Below are 17,063 nucleotides of genomic sequence, written 5' to 3'. Positions count from 1 at the left end.
GTTATTGGGTTGTTCTCGCGTTCTCGCAAATCATATGGGTTCTCGTTTGAACCTTCACCTATATATATATATATATATATATATATATATATATATATATAAGGTTCAAACGAGAACATCTTTATTTTATGAGAACGCGAGAACACCATTTTACCATAAACAATCACATGTGTTATTATTATTCAATTACATATGATACTTATGTGATACTAAATCAGAGACGTGGATGACTTTTGACGCGATCTAGGTTGTTGTCCAAGTCGTATGTACACCACTAAACCCCCTCACATGTACTATCACATGTGATAAATGTGTTATTAATATGATACTATAATCCATCAAGATCATCGCATGTGATACTAAATCATAGACGCTGACGACCTTTGGTGCGACCTAAGTCGCAAGGCACGAATCTAGGTAAAACCCTGTAAAAAGCATCTTTCTTTATGTTCATTTGTAGATTTATATTCGGTTCATGTTCCACGAATCCAGGTAAGACCCTATAAAAAGCATGTAATTATGTTTTATGTTTGAGTTTTATTAATGTTGTAGTATGAACTAATCGGATGTATTTTTATCTTTTTATTTTCCATTAGATTGGGGGTGTTTGAGATTGCTTATTTAAAACAAGTTATGTTTTTTTTTGTAAATGTGTTTATCAACTTATGTGGTATTAAACTGGAGTTTTGTAAAAAGTGTTTTAGCTTATGGCGGTACCAAAACGTAATAAGTTAATAAGTTGTTTTTTAATGTTTGACAAATTTTGCTTATACATGTACAATGACCAAAAAGACATGAGAAAAGAAGGAACTGTTGTCGAAGGTCGCTTACGTGAGGAAGAACCCTAAAGCCTTTTCAGAAAGTAATCTTGAAGGAAGAACCCTAAACCTTTTTTGATTTTTGTAGGAATTGGTTGAAGGTTTCAATGGAAGGTTCGATTTTGATTTCTGTAGGTGAAAGTTTCGATCGATTTCTGTAGGTGAAGGTTTCAACTGAAAGTGCGATTTCGATCTCTGTCGGTGAAGGTCTCGACCGGTTTATGTTGATGGAGAAGATACCACAACAAGAAATCTGGTTCGATTTATGAGGAATGGTTGAAGGTCCCTTGATGAACTGGTTGCTTGAGGAAGGAGACGTATGAACCAGTTAAAGGAAGGAGGCGTATGAGGTTAAAAAAGTAATTTGGTTTCCAAACCTAGTTAGTTGAATCTGATAAGTTAAAAGCGAATAACTTATCAAAAAATCTTTATTACCGGTTTGGCACCGGTATAAGCATATTTCTTTTCCCTCCTGTCTAAACACTAAAAACTGCTTATTACCGATACCACACTTAAGTCAATAAGCAGTTTTCATAAGCAATCTCAAACACCCTCTGAGTTTTCTTTTATGTTTTTTATAGGAATATTGAAAATATTGTTTCATAAATCCTTATTTGAACGATGGTAGTTTTATATTATTGGTTTCATCGGATCTGTATAACCATGTCTCATTGAACAGAGTCCGACTCTTATACTATCTGTAATATCTCAGTCTAACCACACTAGATATTGTTTGTTTTGTTCACATTTGGACTCATGGTTTTAAAACGCGTCTGGTAGAGGATGATTCTAGTTCCTTATAAAACAACCTTATTCCCCTCCCCAACCGATGTGAGATCTTATATTTACAGATGATGATAAATATTTAGGTATATAACATTAAATGAGATTTTAATTAAAAGTTCGTTAATCAAACATTTACCAGGGTAGCGCCTACCTACAAGAGTAACCACTCTTATGTAACTTATCGGGTAGCAATCATGACCATCAAAATGGATAGTCGATAAGTGTCTTTTACCCGTTAAGCGCTCACAGTGTAAAAGTCTTTTTCCTCGCTTACCAGGTAAGGTAAAATTCTTGGTCTTTACTATGTTTGTTACACGATAAAATTTTCAATCTGTCATCCTCAACTAATAAGATAAATGACATCCGGTAAATGCTTGGTAAAACGACTTCTTAATCTATGTTCTTTTGATGGACATGATATTATTTTCTTTAACATATCCCGAATTTAATTAAAATCTCATTTAAAGTTATAGATAACTATTTTTTAGGAGTGACAAACTTTGAATCATGTGAGACAATGTTGTTTTCGTGAGACCCGCGTTACCATAAAAATAATCCCGAACCTTCACAATAGAACACGTGAAGGTAAACCTAGTTCTATGTTTTTCGTACCTTTATAGTGTTTTGCTGTGAAGTTTCAATGTTATTTTGGTTGAGATCCTGGGACATGTGATGGGATATCCCATCTGCCGACCATACTCAATAATTATGGTCATTATAAGGGTTGATTTCTTACAATCACAATTTATCGGGATTCGTCTACCAGCATGGGACACCTTTTCAGAAAAAAGTTTTATGTGTTACTTTTGTTTTCATAGGTCTCACGAAAACAGTATGATCTAACGTGAACCCCACTGGAGGGACACGAAGTAAAGAGTTAGTTGGTGTCTCATTCTACAAATACCGGATATCTAGAGTTCATCATTTGGAGCACCAACCAACTGATCTCATTTCTTCCCAAAATCATGCAACAAAACACCATGAATCCCTTCCTTTTTGATGCCAGCACCATCAATTACGTTCAATCTTCATTGTCTAATTTAATCTTAGCAGTCGGAAATACAAATACCTTCGATTCGATCTTCTCTCGCTGCTTATCATCGTCGTCATCATCATCATCATCTTCATCGCAATCGCCATCCTCTGTTTCTCCAGATCAATCAGGTTCTTCAGTTTATCTCAAACAAAGAGATCTTCTCCTCAAATTCTCCGAGAATTTCGATACAGTACGACAAATCACGAGAGAACCAGTTGGATTTTCGAAGAATTTGTATAGAGGAGTGCGGCAGCGACAGCGGGGGAAATGGGTGGCGGAGATCCGACTGCCGGAGAATAGGATGAGGGTTTGGTTGGGGACTTACGAGACGGCGGAGATGGCGGCATATGCTTACGATCGAGCTGCGTATAAGCTTCGTGGAGAATACGCTCGATTGAATTTCCCAAACCTAAAGGATCCGACCCGATTGGATGGGATCGGGAATGGTGAGAGGATAGATGCTTTGAAGACCGCCGTGGATAAGAAGATTCAGGCGATTCGTTTGAAGGTGAGAAGGGAGAAAGCTAAGAAGAGGGAGGAGAGAAAGAGGGATAAGGAGGTGGGTGATTCGCCGGCGGCGGCGTTATACGGTGGTGATCTTCCACCAGCGGCGGCGGTGGTGGCGGAGGCGGAGCTTGATAGTTGGTCACTGGCACGGATGCCGTCGTATGACCTGGATTTGATCTGGGAAGTGCTTGCTAATTAGGAACATTGAGGCTTTAAAATGTCAAATGTTGTGGTTAATATTGCAATTAGTGTTTTATATATAATTAGTCTTTTTTGGGTAATAATTTAATTAACGCTTAATATTTTCTTATGGGTAATTATGGATTTTTTGGGTTCGCATATACGCACCGACTAATCCTTATACGATCATGAATGACTTTCATGGACCATGGGTCACAAGGGTTTTGACAACGTCTAGATTTGAACCTGAAGTTGATGAGATTTTCGACTACATGCTCGTGAGCCTCCACTAGTGTGCCACAACCAAGTGGTTATAACACTTAGGGGTGTTTCGTTGGTTTTTTATTTTGTCTTATATGAATAAAACTGTATGTATATATTAATCTGTCTGTATAAATTATGAAGATTTTTGTTTGGGATGAATTTTTCATAAATAGAACGAGTGTTTTTTTAATTGGGAGGTGAATATTTGAAAAAGACATGGCTTTTTGCATAAAGCTCATTCCTAGAAGCTCACTAAATCACTCAGGTCCTATAATATATCTTTAAATAGAAAAAACCATTTTATTGCTTTGAAAAAAGAATAATAACTATTGTTTTAAAAAAACGTCATTGTGGGCAAAATGATATCATTTATCGGGTTTTCATAAAATGCTTCAAAAAATGTAGAAAGTTTCGTTACGGTGATACTTGCAAAAACATAACGAATTGGTCCAACCCAACTTGTTTTTTTGTCCGTTTTAAAAATCAACAATGATCCAGACGAAGACTCGTTATCCAGCCAACATATTCACAAATACGAGGCTTAGAAGGGAAAGGCCTCGTCAAGCTACACCACAAAACTCAACTTTATGGAAGGCTTATCGTATATAAATGTCTTGATCTTTCAATCTCGACCTCATATAAATTCCAGTATGTTCTTGCATGCGTCTCTTTCTTTTCCTCTATTGGTATACATCTTTATAGCAGTTAATCAATTACAGTATTTAAAAAAATGTTACTTTAATACAGATGTTAAACAATTTTTAAGGTTTGATCATCTCTGTATAGATCAAGACATTTCATTTTCATATTATACTTTTTACTTCACTTTTTAAGCATCCAATCAAATGATAATTTAGCTTTAAGAAAGGCAACTTCTAAGGAACCACTTAAATGGTTGTTTGATAGCATTAGGGGTTGTTTGTTTACCTTTTAATAGTTTTATTAAGATACAATCTCTAAATCGTTAAAAGGTGGATCTTATTTAACAAAAAAAAAATTGTTTCTTAATGGTTCTGAAACCTTCTGAATGATTTTGTATCATGAGTCTCCCTTAACTATTCAGCGTATTGATTTCATTGTAAACAATTATCAAACAACTATATTTTATTTTGCACTATATCATGAGAGTCTATTAATCATTCTGACCACTTTATCATTTGTATTAAACCATTAAGCAACTGCCAAACAACCCATAGGGTATCCACGGTTGAGGTTCCTTTTAGAGTTTTTAAAAGAAACTCCATAGTAGACCATATTTGTAACACACCAGTTACCGAACCACAATTAATGGATAGATCTAAAGCTAAATTTCAAGTTCAACCTCAATGAAATACGGGATACATGTATATATATATATATATATATATTTACCATCAAAAGATAAGTTTTAGATCAACATTTACATAAAAAAGGGCCGAAAGTATTCGTCGAAAAACATCAACCCTGAAAGAGTGAAAATTACTATCCAAAAGCATAAACTATCGTAAACCAAAATATGACGGTCCTTGATTCCAACACGAACTATCAGCGATCTACAACTTTCTCTTTAAAAGTTCTTGTCCAATCACAAAATATAGGTCCTTAAACAAGAACCCGAGTTTTTTTTACCTTCATTTCTTGTTATCATTTTATTTATTATTTATATTATTTCTTAATCATTTTATTTTATTTTAATAAATCTATAAAACATATAATTTAAAATTGATTAAAAAATCTAAATTAATTATTATAAAATAATTGTATTAATGTTGTTTTATTGTTTGTTTCCTTGTTTTATACAAGTTTTTACATTAGTAAATTTAATTTTTAATTATCTCATTATATTATTAAGTTGAGATTATTTTTCATATACTATTGAATTTATATTAATAAGTTTTAAAAAATTAAAATTTATATTAATAAGTTTAAATTAAAATTAATATAGAAAAATGAAATTAATAAATTATATTTGAATTTTAATATATATATATATATATATAATTTATATAATAACCTATAAAATAAAATTACATTTTATAAATTAAAAAATGGAAAGTGAGGTTTGATAAGTGAGGTTCTTGAAGGTTCGACCAGCGTAGATGCTATTATAATGATTCTCATTCATAGAATTTGATTGGTCGGTTTCTGGGTTCATCATGTTTGATTTCCATATTTTCACCTCTAAATGGAAAGTGCACCATTGATCCATTTCCAATTTTACATATTTCTATCGCATAAAAATAAGAGTTAAGGTGAGAAATATAAAAAAAGATTTGAACTATTGATCACTTTAATCTTAAACCAGTTCATGATTTGCACTTTAAACGAAATTTGATCCAGTGTTCTTTATCGCTGTTGATTTTGTGGAACTCTTCAATTAAGATAAGCTGATTGATCCAATGGAGAAAATCTTTTTTTATCGTTCTCATCATAACTCTCATTCTCATCGGAACCCAACGTTTTCCCCTTTCCCTTACTATTGCTTCAGGTCGATTTTCAATATAACAATGCTACCATTATCTGAACCAACGATCCCCCTCCCCTTTACCGTTGCTTCACTTTTGTTGTGATGTTGTTTTGCCTCATTTTGTTGATTCTCTTAGTCTGTACTCACTCTACGGCTTCGTTCAAATGCTTCATCTTCAATCCCGCTGCTACCTCTTTCTTCGCTTTGTATCAAACTCTAATTTTTTTTTATATGCTAAATATGTGATTACATGTATTTTCATGTAAAGTGTGTTAGTAGATTCATTTTTGTACATTTCATTTTTTACTAATTCATTTGTACATAAAAGTTGACAAACGTATATCTATTTAAAGTTTGTTAATAAAATTAATTTTGTGGGTTAGGTTCACGTGAGACCAATTTGTTTTTGTAAGATCAATGGGATCTTTTTTTTACACTCAAAACTTCACAACAAAATGTTGTGAAGGTAAAAAAAAGTCGAACCTTCACAGTAAAACAATATAAATGTAACATTCACAACGCCTTAATACGAAGTTTCAAGTGTAAAAATGTGGTCTCACGAAAAGATGATGGTCTCACGTGATCCCAAGTCTTAACTTTATACATTTTAATATGATTTACAGATTAGTTTCACTTATAAAATTGATCTTTTAAGGAACTCTTACTTTTTAAAAATATAAGCGTTAAAGCATAATGTACAAATCAATAATACTTACATAGTATTTTGATGTAAAGTTTCAAGTGTAAAAAAAATGATCCTACAGGTTTCACAAAAACAGACTGATCTCACGTAACCCCAAGTCTCTCTCTCTCTTTCTCTCTCTCTCTCTCTCTATATATATATATATATATACATACATACATATATATAAATATACATACACACCTTATTAATACGATTGAACTTTATAAAAAGAATTCATAACCAACTATTAAATATGTTTAAGTACAAGATAACCGTTAAACCTATTTATCTATACTATACTATAAAACATTTGACAAAAACTCTTAAAACCCATTTTTTATGCATGAAATACTGTTTATTGATGCATATTACATAAAATTCAAGATCACAAATAAATTGTATGTAAATACAACTTATTAAAGCTTCATGTTTGAATTTGTGTAACTAACTACAGATAAACATAATCTAAAATATAATTAAGATAACCATTTAATTCTAACAAAATACTTAATTATTATCTTTATAAAAAAAAATATTATTAAACCAAAAATAAAAAAATGAATTAAAGAAATACACAAAAAAAAAAAGAAACTTTAAATAGTTAGTTTTGTACTAATATATCAATATTATTTTTCACTTTTTTATAATATATCTTCATATTTACATTTTATTCAAAAAAAGATATTATCACTTTAGCAAAATCACATAAAACCGTATTATAACATCAACTGATACAAAAAAACGAAACATTAAAATCGATATGTATCTCGATATATTGTATGTGTATCCTTCTAGTAAATCTTAATAGAAGAGGTCAAGTGAAATCAAACAATTAAATATTTGTAAATTTAATAACTAAAGTAATTTTTAAGAAAAAGAATTTATAAAAAGTAAAATACCCATCATAAAGTAGAATCATTTAAATCAAATCCAATTAAAATACCATAAAAAACAATAATTATGTCATTCAAATTTAAAATTAAAAAAAAAAGTAAGAAAATTAAGAAGTATTTTATCAAATTCACTAATTTAGTTTTTTTTTTATAATTTTAAATATTAAGATTTAATTAATTGTACAACATGAGTAGTACATTAATAACTTATATTATACAGCTTTACACCCCTCTTAACCATCAATCCCTCCCCCTTGCGATGTCGACCCCCCATGCAACGTGGCCAACATCACCCCAAGTCTTTTAGTTTTGAATTTTAAGCAGAAATTAATAAAGCAGTGATTTTGGTTGAAATCTTTTACTTTTTTAGCTGTTTTTTTTTTCTGTTTTTTTAAATAAAGACGTCAAATATATGAGAAACATTTTCTCAAGTTACGAAGAGGTCAAAAATAAAAGTAAAAAAGATAAAGGAAATATTTATACTAATTTACAGATTTGGTTCCTATATTTAGGGGACGTTTACCAAATGCTTACATGTGTAACCGCTAATCAAGTCACATTACCTTACCAGATGAATACGACAAGCACCAAGAATCTTACTCTGTAAGAGCGAAGACAAGAACCGAGAGTCTTACCCGGTAAGTGATGACGACGATTCTTACCACGGTTGGCGCTTACCGAGTAAGTTATTACATATAATGTTGTTTTGTCGGACTCAAATCTTACCAGAAAAGTAAACGATAATGTTGAATTTTATCCGATAAACATTTACTAGGTAAGTGTTTTAATAAACAGCTTCTTAGACTAATTTATGGATTTTGAAATAATAAGACCCAATCATGAAGTGTAAAAAGGAATGGAAGGTAGAGGTGGAGATGGAGAAAGAGAGAGAGAGAGAGAGGCATGGGAAGGAAAAGGTGTAAAGGGAAAAGGTGGGTAGTTTGACTTTTGGATTTTCACATGGAGATGGAAGATGGACCACCACGATGTAACGCTACTCACCACCACCTTTTCAACAAACCCCATCACCATTCACCACCCTACTTTTTGAATTTAATGTTTCCTTATCCTCATGCCTCATCGCCATCTAACCCTTCAATTCTATATATAACGTGTCCAATATTCATAGTTAAAAAGAAAGGAAAATTGTATCAAAATGAAACTAATTTTTATTTAATTTTTATTTTGGGAACCAATTTTCAAAATCGTTATTTTGAGGAACTAACTTGCACATGATTCTTATTTTAGGGAACCAACTTTTAAAATCGTCATTTTGAGGAACCAATTTTTAAAATCGTCATTTTGGAAAGCCAACTTGCACCTGATTCCTATTTTGGGGAACTAATTTACATTCCTATTTTGGGGAACCAACTTGCACCCAAAATGATAATTTTAAAAGTTGGTTCCCCAAAATTATCATGCCTATTTATCCTTTATATGGCTCTCATTTGATTTAACTCCTAATTATACTATAATTTTTTTAACAACTAGAAAGTACATCTAATTCCACCAATTACTCTATTTAATAATTCTAACATTAATTATATAATTAAAATATTTAAGAAATTTATTATCTCAATACACTTGTATTTAACAATTAACATAGTTGTTGAAAATGCTCTCACAATTTTATTATCTCTATTTCTAATTCTAAAATTCAACGTAATATGCAATCACTCGATTCATATACTCATGTTTCATCAACACAGATGAATTAAAAAATATTTTACGTACAAAAATGAAAATTATAATACGATACAAGAAAAAAAAAAGTCTCATCTACTCTTCAAGCTAGGGTTTTAATTTTCAAACTTCTTAATGTCATTTGTCTCTACATTTTCGTGAAAGTTGAATCATGATACGTTCGTAGCTACCACGAACATGGGTTTTGAAAAATATCCATAAGGTTTGGTTTTAGATTTTGAAATCCAACATTGATACCATGTACATTGTCGAGATTCTTAAATTTATCATGTATCTGCTAGTTCTACCGATATAACATGTTTTACAAAATATTAGGTCCCTTCATGTATATAATTAATCATTTTCCTCATTGAATTTATAATAAGTGTATATTTATATTAATACTCAAAAAGGACAAGCGAAGTAAAACCATAGTTACACTTGGATTCAATTTTGATTCTCCTAGTCCTAACCCAAGAGTCATTTTGACTTATAACCATACGGGTGGTATTTGATTGGTTTGAGTTTGGCTTCAAAGATCAAAAGTACCAGGAGGTCTCAAGTTCAAATCCAAGGAGGAATAAAAATCCCCTCGTGGCCACGGATATTCAAATGCGGTGACTCCGAGCTATCTGCAAAACAAGTGGTCTCCCTGGGATGCGACTCGCATAACGGGTTGGATATCCATGTTAATAAAAAAAAAGTCATTTTTACTTTACATTTCTAGGGTTTTTTTCTACATCAAATACGCGTAATCATAACTTATTCGGTGCAAAAGATTTCCAACTTAACTTTTATGTAGAAAAAAACAAAAACCCTAAAAGAGACGTATAGTACACTAAAGTTATATTACAGTACAAAATTCACCAATACCTCTTAAACTACGTTAAAGAAATGTGATGAGACAGACAATCAACAACACGCATGAAAAGTGTAAACATGATAGACGCGTTTTCACGCATCAAAAGGAATGAATCAGTCTTTTAGGTAGGGGTATTCATGGTGCAGTTTGGTGTGGTATGAGGCTAAACCGCACCGCATATGCAGTTTGAACATTTTTCCAAACTGCAAACCGCACCGCATAAACTTCAAACCTTACCAAACTACACCGTAAAATACAGTGCGGTTTACCAAACAGCTTTTTCTTTAGGACTTATTAAAAAACCAACCAAACAACCCTAACACTTGTACATTGCTCCAAAACCTAATTTCAAACTCTTTACATTTAATATGTCAGCTTTAAAAAAAAGGATTGATGAAAAAAGGAGTGGAAGCAAATTTCTCCTGGAGAAGACCCATACCATCCTATGATAAAAGCAAAATGGAGACCACAACCACGCGTGGCAGTGGCCAGTGGCTGTGGCACTCTTCTGATTCACATTTCTTTAACTATTTATTCATTATGAATAAAAATAACTCTCACAATCTTTCTACCAACAAGAACTAAAAGGTTTCACTTTATTCACAACTAAAATTAAGGCCCATTGAGACACAAAATGTGAACCCAAAGATCTTCCTTTTTTAACTTAACATGATCCTATTGAATGAACAAAAAATGTAAAATCGTAAATTATTGGGTATTATCGAAATCACTCGTTATTGCGAAATATAATGGTTCTAAAAGCCGGGTATTTTTAAGGATTTTAGATATTAAGAGTCTGTTTGTTGGCGGCTTAATAAGTCTTGGGACCCGTTTACCAAACGCTTACCAAGTCACGTTACCTTGGCGGATGAATATGGCAAGAACCAAGAATCTTACCATGTAAGAGTGAAAACAAGGACCAAGAGTTTTAGCTGGCAAGTGAGGGCGACGACTCTTACCACAATTAGCACTAACCAGGTAAATCGTTGCATAGATATTGTTTTGGTGGACTAAAATCTTACCTGGTAAGCAAGTGATAGTGTTAATTTTGTCGGTAATCACTTATCAGGGTAAGTGTTTGGTAAACGGCCTCTTAGCTTATTCGGTCAGTTATACATAACTGTTTGGTAGTGACTTATTAATGATATAAAAAGTAGCTTATTCAATAAGATTCTAAGGAAAGCTTTATGCAAAAAGCCAAGTTTTTCCAAACCTATATCTCCCAATTAAAGAACACGCTCCTTTCATCTATGAGAAAACTCTCTCAATCTATATAGACAGATTAAATCACACAGACAACTTTATCCAAAATGTTCACTAAAAATAGTCTATTGGGTTTTTGTTCGCTTACTCATGTTTCATGGGCAAAAGGGTCATTCACATAAATTGTCTAAAGGTACCATGGAAAATCTTTAGCATTTGCAGCTATAAATAGACCAACAAGATACCAAATGAGCAGAGATTTCAAACCTGGAAATTTTCTTTGGTTCCCATTTCACACAAGAGTCAAAAGCTCCTCACTACTTGGCATATTCTTCCTGTTGTTCTGCAAAAAAAAGTCAATTTTAAAAGCTCTTTTGTTAGATTACCTACAGAAGTAGTCAATCTATTGAGAAGAGAAGAAACAATTCTCCTTTATAGAGGTGCTCTGTTTCCTCTGGTTTTTTTCTATCTCCTGTTCCTAATTATTCTTCTGCAAGAAATTGCCCATCATGCAACAAAACAATAGATACAGTTTTTATACAAACAATGATATTGGATCTTCTCTTTCTAATCTAATTTTAAGTGGTGGGAGTGGTAGCAATACCTTAGATTCAATATTCACTCAATGCCCATCATCATCAGTTACCTCTAACTCCCCCCATCAACCTCTAGGCTCTTCAGTTTACCTGAAACAGAGAGATTTGCTCCAGAAATTCTCCGAGCAAAACATGGGAAAGATCGGGAAATTGAGTTCAACGATAACAATCCCGACTAGGTACTCTGGGTATTCGGATTACTATATGAATCCCTACAAGAAGAAGCTTTACAGAGGAGTGAGGCAGAGGCATTGGGGTAAATGGGTGGCTGAGATCAGACTACCTCAGAACAGAATGAGGGTCTGGTTGGGGACTTATGAGACGGCTGAGGCTGCAGCTTATGCTTATGATCGAGCGGCTTATAAGCTACGAGGTGAATATGCACGGTTGAATTTCCCAAACCTCCAGGATTCAACTCAATTGGGGTTGATTGGAGATGGGCAGAGGCTGAATGCTCTTAAGAGTGCTGTTGATGCCAAGATTCAGGCTATTTGCCAGAAAGTGAGGAGAGAGAAAGCCAATAGGAAGAACAAGAAGAACAAGAAGAAGAATGACAGTGTTGGTAGTGATGAAGAAAGAGAAAAAGTGATGAAAACTGAATATTCATCTTCGATTTCGTGTGTTGGGAACGAATTGATATCACCAAGTATGTCTGAAGATGGGTTCTGGAAGGGAGAGAGTTCACGCTGTTCAGCCTCCGGTGAGTCAAAGGTGGCGGTAGGGGCGGTAACAGATGAGTCGGAGTTTGAAGGATGCTCTCTTGCTCGTCTGCCATCATATGATCCAGAGTTAATTTGGGAAGTTCTAGCAAACTGAGACTTAGTATCCATCCAAAAGAGGTTTTAACTATCTGCAGCAGTACCTGCATCAAATTTAATCATCCAAATTCTGATTTAAGCATGCACTAATTTTAGGTACTGTTTTCCAATTTTATGCAGGGGAATGCTGAAATGTCTTTCCCCATGTAAAATGCAGATTCATGATGAGCTAATATTACTAAGAATTGTTAAAGTTTCTTGAAAGAATTACTCTTTATCTTTACGGTTTTATGTTCATTTTATCAATTGAACGCATGTTTGTTTTTTTTACTTAACTCGGTTTAACGAGTTCAATGACTTACTATTTAGATCATTAAACAGTGTTTGTATTTGGCTCAAGTTTTAAGCGATGGCTGAAAATGGTTGAACTGCATAAAGCCACCAATTTACCTATACCAGCTGCCCACATCAAGCGATCTTATTTCAGACGTCTTGTGAGGAATAAACCAACGGTTTCTTAGAACCTTTTTTTGTTAGTATGAGCAGGAGAGAGGTAAGCCATACTTGGATGTTACTGCTCAAAATCTACTGATCGTACACTAAGGGCCTATTTGTCAGCAGCTTAATGAGCTTACTGAGGTTCACAGCTTATTCGGCCAGTTATAAATGACTATTTGGTAGTGGCTTATTAGGTGGAGCTTTATGCAGAAAGCCAAGTTTTATCCAAAACTTGTTCCTTCCAATTAAAAAACATGTCCCTTCCATCTATGAAAAACCCCTCCCAAACAAAAACCTTATCAATCTAAACAAACAGATTAATCTACAAAGACAACTTTATCTATACAAGTCTTAATAGAAAACCAACCAAACAGCCCCTAAGCTTTACAACAAAGAATTTAATCGTAACCAAGTTAATTACCAAAGGTGCATGAATGGGTCGTATGCAAAAGTTTCACATCCTCAAGTGTGATTTCTTGGCTAATAAAAGAAATATCATATCGAGAATATTCGAGATTATAACATATCTCTCAGAAGCGACTGATTAGTTACAATCTTATGGTGCCGTGCTTTAGCTACTTTGCAGAAGTGTGAGTACTTTGTACACTGTTGTTGCTAGTTTTCTTCTCCTTCAACCTCAGTCCTTCCACATGATCACCAGACCAGTAGCTATAGTCCCACCCAAGGTTAGCTTGGCATAGCGATAACTGAAGAAAGATGATGAAGATTATGTGAATCTTTATGTTGATTGTATCAAAAGTTACATTTTTTTACCTATTACTACCATACTTATGGGAAAAGAAGGATCCTAATTCGCAAAGAGCCTTTAACAAGAAAGCCGATCCCTGCTTGTTCAGGGTCACTCTTAGCCCGAACCCTTTTAGTGGCAGGTTGGGTCCCCTATACTTGAGAATGGGTAGGGTGTTGGGCAATGCTGAGCCATATATCTTGAGTTATCCTTTATACTCTTGAATATGCGGAAAATAACATATGATAACATACTGTGGTCCTAATTCCTTACAGGAATGTCTAATATCCACAAACAAGACTGATTTGGATTTTAAGAATTGCCTACCACATGTGTACAAATGCCAACAGATTTCCAGCTGTTATCGGTGGAAAGAATACCAAAAAGATTCCGCTTTCTAGCTAAGTCTAGAACAGCATATCAAATAGAAGTTTGTGCTGCAAAATGGAGGGAAGTAGAAGCCTCTACTGAGTACACATTTGGCATCTATCCTACCAAATAGATTATGTTGTTGGTTATTTTAGATGCATCAATCATTTTATTGTGATTGTGATTTACATGAGATCGATTAATTGATAAGACAAACATAAGTGAGTATAGGAGGTGCGGAGTGCACACTCATAAATTTCTCTTTATCACCTTAAATTGCCATAAGGCGGGGGTCAAGGCGGCCGCGTCCCCTTGTGGGGTTCTAGAGGCAGCCCCCCTAGCAGGGTCCAAGGTGGTTCGGACGGGTTCGAGTGGCAGCATCCTGAGGTTTATGGATTCTAAGAATAGTTAGACTTAGAGAACTTTAGTTTCGAATGATCTGGAAGAATCATGAATTTCAGAAGGTTGGAAACCTTCTTGAAATTGTTCCCAAAATTCATAGAAATTCGACTAAAGTCTCGATAAGAGATAGAGCAACCAGAGCTCTGGACTTTAGAGTCAGAACTCTGGACCTTAGAGTCAGAGCAGAGCTCTAGACCGTGGGTCCAGATTCTGAATGTTCATTCTGATTTTGATACCGTTGTAGTTGCTCCCAAATATCCATTAACAGTTATAAACGCTCGTAGCCGTCGTTCAGTCATATAAATATGTAAACGAGAATCTGGGTGTATATAAAAAATCAATCTCAGTCTTTGAGATGAGAGTTTCTCTTGGATTATCTCAATACGAAATTCGTGATACTCAAGGCTATAAGGGGACTAATTATTGTATTTGGAAAGTGAAATTTCACGATAGATTATTTCGGTCCACAAATCATCTCGAATCCCAATTCCTAACATATGCTAACAACCGTCAAAAACTAAAATCTGGCTACTGTCATTGTAAGTTTTGCCATTAAGAAACTGAAGGCATTCGTAACTTGTATGAAATGCTTCTATGTCATGAATTCATGATTATGAATAAGTTGATAGTGAAAGGGAAGTACAGTGGACATACATAATTATGCACATGCTTCGGCCTTCATGTAACATGCCTACGATCTCATTGACACACCTATGAAGCCTGTGTGCCTGATTTGAAGAAGAAACATAACAGATTACATATATTTTGTTCATTGCAGCTTTCGTGATGCATCTTCACATAAAAATTGCAGAGAATTTCGTGGCAGCAGTACCGCATAATGTTTTAAGTATTCAAAATTTACTTAAGAATCATTAGATATACTCGATCCCGCGTGTATGAGAAGCTCTTTCTACGTGCAAAGAACTTAATACGATCATTTGCCACATGAATGGATTCCATATGACATCAATTTGTGCATATAATCAATAGAAAAATAGGAAACCTCCCAACAAATTAATAAGATCACATAGTATATGTAGGCATAGTGAATCCACAAGGAGAGCGTCTTTTATTGAAATTACCGTAATACACTTTGCGGTCATTGGCATTGAATCCATCTTCACTCTGCTGTTGCAAGCCACTGAGTCTGAAACTGAACACATGGACTAAAACTATCGGAACCTAACCATTGAACATGAAAATTGAAACGTGCCGATAAGATGAACACATCGACGAACAGTACTGATGATGATACTTCATACTTGGCCATTGGACAGCACTAATGACGTGAAGCGACGACACCTGAGATCCTCCGCCTGAAACCTATCGCGGGGGAAACACCAAAGCGCTGGTGGCGATAAAATCTCGTGAAAGGTGGATTATGTATTTCTGTGCCATGAAAATGGCGGGAATAAGTGGGCCACCAGTCCGGTGAGGGTTAGGCCAATTCTCCGTAAACATAATGTATTGTACACCTAATAGGCTATAGCCCAAGCCCAACACTTGTACATAAAGTTGAAGTTTTAACTTTTAATCACTAAAAGGTACTCGTCTAATGCAGCGAAATAAATTTTCATTGTAATGTTTAGTTTTTATTCCGTCTCTATTAATATAATACGATTTCATATGGTTTTAAGAAAAACAATAATATTTTTATTTTTGAATGAAATATAAATTTGAAGATAACATAAAAATTTGAAAAAAATAAATCGATATTAGTATCAAATTAACTATTTAATAGTTCTCGTTTTTTTGTGTAACTTCTTTACAATTTTTATTATAATTTAATTTATATTTAATAACAAAGTAATTTGTTTTTGGTTTAATAATAGGGAAAAGTCTAAAAAAAACTCAATAGACTTTAGTGTTTGGAATGATTAAGTCATTGGACAATTTTTTTGGAACAAATAAGTCCTTAGACATTCCAAAACAGGTTAAATAACTTCTTGGACATTTTTTGGAACAAATAAGTCATTGGACATTCCAAAACATGTTAAATAACTTCTTCGACAATTTAAAACATGTTAAATAACTCATTGGATAATTTTTTGAAACAAATAAGTCCTTGGACAATCCAAAACATGTTAAATAACTCTTTGGACTTTTCTAAAACATGTTGAATACATTCTTATGATTTGTACAACTAGTTAATGTGGTAAAATAGTTAAAAAAATCCGAAAAAAAAACCCAATGAACATTAATCTTTTGAACGATTAAGTCTCTAAACATTTTTAAACCAAATATGATTTAGATCTATAAAATTAAACAAATATAACAAAAAAATACTTACATTTATAAAAAAAATTAAATTTAAAAAATATTTTTAATA

The 17,063-nt window shown here is 33.5% G+C and overlaps 2 protein-coding genes across 2 annotated transcripts; both read left to right on the top strand.

Annotated features, from left to right (window-relative positions):
• The first annotated feature begins 2,543 nt into the window (after window positions 1–2,543).
• LOC112528718 (ethylene-responsive transcription factor ERF061-like) lies at window positions 2,544–3,389 on the top strand. Its single transcript, XM_025139748.1, has one exon. The coding sequence runs from the start codon at window positions 2,570–2,572 to the stop codon at window positions 3,344–3,346; it is 777 nt and encodes a 258-aa protein (XP_024995516.1). The 5' UTR covers window positions 2,544–2,569; the 3' UTR covers window positions 3,347–3,389.
• An 8,257-nt stretch (window positions 3,390–11,646) lies between these two features.
• Window positions 11,647–12,943, top strand: LOC112527982 (ethylene-responsive transcription factor ERF061-like). The gene is made up of 2 exons (XM_025138857.1): window positions 11,647–12,798; window positions 12,898–12,943. Exon 1 carries the CDS (start codon window positions 11,873–11,875, stop codon window positions 12,773–12,775), a length of 903 nt encoding a protein of 300 aa, XP_024994625.1. The 5' UTR covers window positions 11,647–11,872; the 3' UTR covers window positions 12,776–12,798; window positions 12,898–12,943.
• The last annotated feature ends 4,120 nt before the right edge of the window (window positions 12,944–17,063 follow it).

The sequence above is a fragment of the Cynara cardunculus genome, assembly GCF_001531365.2.
Source record: "Cynara cardunculus var. scolymus isolate 2C chromosome LG 15, CcrdV1, whole genome shotgun sequence".
Taxonomy (NCBI): domain Eukaryota; kingdom Viridiplantae; phylum Streptophyta; class Magnoliopsida; order Asterales; family Asteraceae; genus Cynara; species Cynara cardunculus.
The sequence above is the reverse complement of the archived record's forward strand: the minus strand, read 5'-3'. Positions and strand labels throughout refer to the sequence as shown.